We start from the raw sequence: 6,249 nt of genomic DNA on the forward strand, positions 1-6,249 counted from the left end.
TCAGACTACAGGTGTCCCAGCTGACCGTCCAGAGTCTCGTCACTATCCCGAAACTGATTCACTCTAGCCCTCCTGTTCCTGAACTTTTTTCCCCTGTCTGTAGTGCTTCCCACATTGGGGATGGCTTTATGAAGTGTTTGTGCTGCATACACCACGACAGAGACTCCTGAGACAGCGGCACCTACTGTGTTTCCAGAGATGGCAGCTGATACTGCAGAAGAACCTCCAGAGGTGTCAGTTGTACCCGTCTGTGAACTCACTGTCTGTCCTGTCACGGCTATGAAGGCCATGTGTGAACTTTCTACCTGCCTTATCATGGACACAAAGTCACGATTGTCAGCTGGACTGCCCTTGAACCCCATTCCCCATATTCCTTTGCTTTAGGTTAATCACCACCAGGTGTTCCCCATTACCTCTCCTCTTTATATACTGTGTTTGGATTCTCACACATTGTGAAGTCTTGTTTAGCCCCGTCTGACTCCAAGCGGTTTCCCTGTGTCTGTTCTTTCTGTGTATTACCGTGGATTGTGTATACCGCCCGTGATTCTCTGTCTGATATTGTTTCTGTTTCTGGATATCCCATCACATACTTGACACTGTTTGCTGATTACTGCCTGTCTGACCATTCGAATAAAATACTGCAAATGGATCCGAACGTCTCTGACTCCATGTTACAATAATTATTGTCATTTGTTTTCCTTTTCAGAGTTCTCTCAGGCTGAAAAAATAAATGCAAATGTGACCCTGGAGCACAAAACCAATCCAAATTGAGATCTGTGCATCATCTGAAAGCTGAATAAATCATCTTTCCATTGGTGTATGGTTTGTTATGATATGACAATATTAGGTTGAGATATAACTATTTGAAAATCTGGAATCTGAGGGAGCAAAAAAATCTAAATATTGAGAAAATCATCTCTAAAGTTGTTCAAATGAATTCTTAGCGATGCATATTACTAATCAAAACTAAGTTTTGATATATTTACAGTCGGACATTTACTAAATATCTTCATGGAACATGATCATTACTTAATATCCTTATGATTTTTTATTACGTAAAAATGATCATTAACTTGGAAATAACTGACCATAGTTCGCTGAAAAGATGAAAAGAACAATACTCTAAAAACTAAAGGTGCCTCAGAAATCCTTTTGATGCTGGAGGAACTTAATCATTTATTTTAAGTGCCTCGAAGCTCTTTTTCTCATCATATTGTTCCTGGAGGAAACATTATAGTCTTTGCAGTTGATGTAAGAACTCTTTGGATGTTTGAAGCACTTTGTTTCCAGTTCTGAGCTTCTGGAGTCACTCTTTCATTACACGAGAACTCAAAGTGCTCCAGAGGTTCCTGGAGGAACTCAAATTATTAAAAAGGGTTATTGTAAAAGTTATTTTTTTCTCCAGATTGCGCTTTTATCTGCCTTTGTTGGATTTTTAAATATATTTCGTTGTATAACTTAAATACTGCAATAACTAAAAATAATTTTATTGAAATGTTAAATCATTTGAAGGTGAATAGTTTACCCTGAAACTTTAAAGCAGACATTAAAAATAGTATTGAACTAAATATGGCTCAACAAATTCATTTTATTAAAAATATGCTAATTATAACAATCAGTACAAGAGTAATATTTAGACTTTTTTTATTTCCCTAAAAAAATAAGTTGAATTTATTCAGAAATAATTGTTCAGCTGTAGTCTGTTTTTCTTTTCTGAACTATTTGTTGTTGTTTAATTATTTTTAATAGTTACACATCCATGTTACATGTAACTGAGGTTATCTAGTAAGATATTAGCCTAATTTTTGAGTAATTACATTTTTTAAAATAATTTTCTCTCCTCAGTTCATCCAGTATAACTTACACGAGTTCTCTTAAAATCTCGAAGGGTTCACAGAGCAGCACGATGTAAGTATTTATTTATTTGACATTGAAATAACTGAAATGTTTTTCTGTTCTTTTTTTCTTTTATTATCTTCTGAGAAAATCCTAGCCTTGCCGAACCTGTTACATGATGATCCTGCTGTGCTGGACTTTATATGATAAATGAGGGAAGTCTGAGTTTGTGCACGTGTGTGTACATATATATAGTGTACACACACACATTACATACACTGTGTGTGTTATTGTGATAGACATTGTGCATTTAATTACTCCACAACCAATAACTAATTGTTAGGTTTTGATTTCTAGTAGTTTTTTTTTTTAGTTTAGCATGTTTTATAAAATATGTGTTTGTATAAAAATGTTGTCATAAACTAAAGCCTCTATAACATTTATGTTTCAATTTAAAAAAAATTCAGCTCAACAATGAACTGCCAAGGTTCTTCCTTAAAATGAGGCCAAACATATTTCTGTGCTCCAAACTTCCAATTTTTAATGAAAGCTTTTTTTTTTGACACGGACATTTTTGTCTTCTACTGTCCTGGTAATGATTAAGAAACTAGTCTTGTTATACATTTAAGAATTATGTTACATGATCTATCTATCTATCTATCTATGTAAACAAGTAATTGTTAACTATGACGTTATTTTATTGCCACCAACTTTGCATAGATGGCAATTTCACATTGTCAGGTAAAAAATAGCAGAAATATTTATGAAAGTTGAACAAATATAATTTACTGAACAAAAAAAAAATGTGAAAGATCATTAGATTTTAAAAACTGATAAGAAAATTATTAAAAATAGCAGCACATAATGTTTCCAGATTATTTATTATAAATTCATTATTTTAATCTTGCATTTGATAACTGAGTAAATTCATTTATTATAACTGACAGGTGTGATGATCAGTGGACTTGAGTTTTTACCTCCATCATTAAGGCATGGGCTAAATAATGGATAGAGTTTTTCAGTGAAGACTGAGCAGTGAAAGAGTAGATATGAGAGCTGGACTCCACATCATAAAAGGAGACCAGACCCTCCTCATAATCCACAAACACACCGACCCGCTGCGGCTTCACTCTCAGAGACAGAGAGACAGGAGGATCCTCACAGGCTTCATATTCATCTCCATTCCTCAGCCCCACAGTCCAGTATCCATCTCTGGGTCTCAGTGTGATCAGTCCCTTCCTGTTAATGGATTCTCTGACCACTCCTAAACCCATTCAGTCTTTCCCTTCACCTGCCACCTCAAAATAAAATCTCCCTGAGGAGAATCCCTCCTTTCCCAAGACACAGGCACCTCTATCAAATCTCTCTGGTTTGTCTGGGAGTTTCTGTCTAATGTCTCCATGTCTCACTTGTTTTCCATCAACAGTCAGAATGAGATATGGATTAGCTGTATCAGGATCCAGAGCCACATCCACTGAGAAAACAGAGAATACAGATATTCTGTGATGCTGATGTTTTTAGTTCACCCAGTGTTGAATCAGATTGTAGTGCAGTAATGAAGCAGTGAGTGTATGAATGTAAACTAGTGTAGTGCAGACAGCACACTGTACCTGCATACTGCTGCATCCACTTCAGCTCTGTAGAGACTAATGACAAGAAAACAATCAGATCTGAAGCTTATATTTAAAGAACAGAGTACACTATCATGTTCTATCTGATCAGTGTGTATTGATGTACCAGTTAGTGTGAGTTTCTCATCTATAGTGTCCTTCAGTTGAGTCAGAGCTCTCCTCAGAGTCTCCAGAGTCTCATGAGTCTTCATACTGATCTCAGGCCAGTTCCTGGTGTTTCTAGAGCTGCACAGGGATGAGTGAATCTACAGCAGGAGAGAGGAGAAATCCTTCAGCATGTCATATCCTGCATTATGATTGATCAGAGAGATCATGTTGACTGACCTGTAGGAGGTGGAGGTGATCTTCAGTGTGTGAGAGCTGCTCCAGCTCAGTGTTTCTCATCTTTAGCTCAGTGATCTCCTGCTCCAGCTCTTCAATCAGCTCTTGCTCCTGTTTCTCTGCTGCTTTCTGCTGCTCCTCCATCATCTCCAGCAGTTCAGTCTGATGTCTCTCAATGGAGCGGGATGAGATCAGTGAAGAGCTCCACACGGACTGCTTTCTCCTTCTCTGTGTTTCTCTGCTCAACCAGGACAGGCAACACATTATTAGCAGTGTTTGCTAACAGAAGAATCTGTGTAACTATTGCTATGACATTTTTGTTCACATACATAGGCTACATGTGTTTTCAGAATCCCTCAAATGAAGTATTAAACTTCACTCTGCACCCTGGACGAGAGCAGAACAAGCCCTGGACATTTTACTTCTTGTTTTATTGGCTGTTGCTGTATATTTGAGTCTGATAGTCATCTGTCATTCGTTTGATTGTTTGTTTATTTTGTTATTGTTATGTCTTCTCAATGTTTCTAAACATTTAAGTTTGTTGAAATTATTAATATTAAATTATTTTATTCTATTATTTTAAACTCACTTTTCTGACTTCTGCTGAGTGTTTGATGTCTTGAATCTTCTTGATTCTGTTCTGGATCATCAGCTGCACGTCTTTCTGTGTCTTCATCAGTTCAGTCTATAGAGAGAACAACACAGACACATTTATCATAACACAGATTAAACTCACAATATGAAATCAAATCTGATTCCTCATGATATCAGTCCTTTAAAAGAATAATAACGTCTACCTTCTTCTCTTGACTCTCCTCTTCTATAGGAACAGTGTTGTGGTTCTTGTGGTCTTTCACAGAGCAGATTGAACACACACATGTCTGATCATCTCTACAGAACAGATCCAGAGGTCTCTCGTGTTTCTGACATATATAGTCCTCCAGATTACTCACAGGATCCATCAGTTTGTGTTTCTTCAAACGTGTCACTCTCAAATGAGGCTCCAGGTGAGTTTCACAGTAAGAGCTCTGACACACCAGACACGACTTCAGCGCTTTCAGCTTTCTTTCCTCACAGAAGTCACACAGAACTTCAGTTGTTTTCTCAGGACTTTTCTTCTTACAGTGATCTACGAGCTCTCGGAGTGTGGTATTAATCTTGAGATCAGGTCTTTGCTTGAATGTTTCTTTACAGTATGGACAGCTGCAGGTCTGGCTGTTGTCCCAGCACTTATTCAGACAGATCTTGCAGAAGTTGTGTCCACATGGAGTCGAGACTGGATCAGTGAACACATCCAGACATACAGAGCACTGAATCTCCTCAGACAGTGAACTCATGGAGGATGACATTGCTGGAAAGAGACATTATTTAGGATTAGTGTGAACTCCTTCAATACTGTTTATGAAGAATCCCATGATGCACCTCATGAAGCTGGTTGAATGTAAAGAGTGTTTAGAGACAAAGAGTGCTGAAGAAACTCAGATATAAAGAGATCATGTACAGTCAGCTGGTTATTATTGTAAAATGAACCCAGACAAGCTGATCAGAACCTAAATGTGAAGCTCATTACATAACACTTACCTAAATAAATAAATATATGTACAATAATTATTATTGTTAAGATTAAATTATTTGATCTGCTTTACATTCCTGAACTGTACATTTCAATATTATAAAAAGAAAGTCAAAGTGTTTTTTCTGGGTTATTGACTTACATGGAGGATCATGTTCAATACTCCGTCTCCTGGTTTTTCTTGCTGTTAGTGAAGATTCTGCCATTGTTCTTTCCCTCTTAAAGCCTTTTAAAGAAAAATGATAGTTTAACTGGTTAAAATGTGAGAACTGATAGTGATGGAAACACAATCATTCGTTTGAAACAAAGTGAGAGACTCGTAAACTTACTGAGCAATCTGAACTATGACCTGCTGTTTAAAGAAAGTACAAAGATCAAGCTTTATATTTTCCAACAAACATATATATCTCCTTATCAAAAATTAGATTAATCTTTCCACAAAATATATTATATGATCATAAGTTATTGTGTAATGTAAAAGTGATTTTCAGCTGCAGTGAAGCAGGTTTGTGTTCAGTTTGTCTGCAGGTCATTTACTTCCTGTTTTATCTGTTTGTCTTTATGTCGCGTGACAAAATGACAGAAACACCAAACTTTGTTCGATCTAATGACATACTGTTAATACAATTCTGATATCATTTCAGTGCAGTAAAACTAAAGTATCTGAGTATTTGACACGCTTAAACCTGCTTCTGTTCAACTCATTCCAGTCTGACATAAACCCTACTAAACCAGACCACTGCATTAGAAACCTGTTCAGGACAATCTCTCTTATATTTCTATCACTTACCTGTGAGTATCAGATGTGTTCACAAGGGTCTCTGAACGACTCAATATTCTGTTGTTTAAAGAGTTCGATGGTTTCTGGCGTCCATGTTTTGATCAAGT

General features: G+C 36.8%; 1 protein-coding gene across 1 annotated transcript; it reads right to left on the minus strand.

The window, feature by feature from the left end:
- Nucleotides 1–2,710: 2,710 nt before the first annotated feature.
- LOC113100866 (butyrophilin subfamily 1 member A1-like) lies at nucleotides 2,711–3,842 on the minus strand. Its single transcript, XM_026265391.1, has 4 exons — nucleotides 3,792–3,842; nucleotides 3,574–3,712; nucleotides 3,447–3,482; nucleotides 2,711–3,310 (listed from the first exon to the last, which is right to left on the minus strand). Exons 2-4 carry the CDS (start codon nucleotides 3,656–3,658, stop codon nucleotides 3,111–3,113), a joined length of 321 nt encoding a protein of 106 aa, XP_026121176.1. The 5' UTR covers nucleotides 3,659–3,712; nucleotides 3,792–3,842; the 3' UTR covers nucleotides 2,711–3,110.
- Nucleotides 3,843–6,249: the final 2,407 nt, after the last annotated feature.

Source organism: Carassius auratus, unplaced genomic scaffold, assembly GCF_003368295.1.
Source record: "Carassius auratus strain Wakin unplaced genomic scaffold, ASM336829v1 scaf_tig00217392, whole genome shotgun sequence".
In the NCBI taxonomy this organism is placed as follows: Eukaryota; Metazoa; Chordata; class Actinopteri; order Cypriniformes; family Cyprinidae; genus Carassius; species Carassius auratus.

Bases quoted from the DNA above. Each gene is read 5' to 3' on its own strand.
- LOC113100866 (XM_026265391.1), bottom strand. From the start codon at position 3,658: ATGAAGACTCATGAGACTCTGGAGACTCTGAGGAGAGCTCTGACTCAA. The intron at 3,483-3,573 runs GTACATCAATAC...TCTTGTCATTAG, and splicing joins TGAGAAACTCACACTAACTG to TCTCTACAGAGCTGAAGTGG. The intron at 3,311-3,446 runs GTACAGTGTGCT...CTGTTTTCTCAG, and splicing joins GTGGATGCAGCAGTATGCAG to TGGATGTGGCTCTGGATCCT.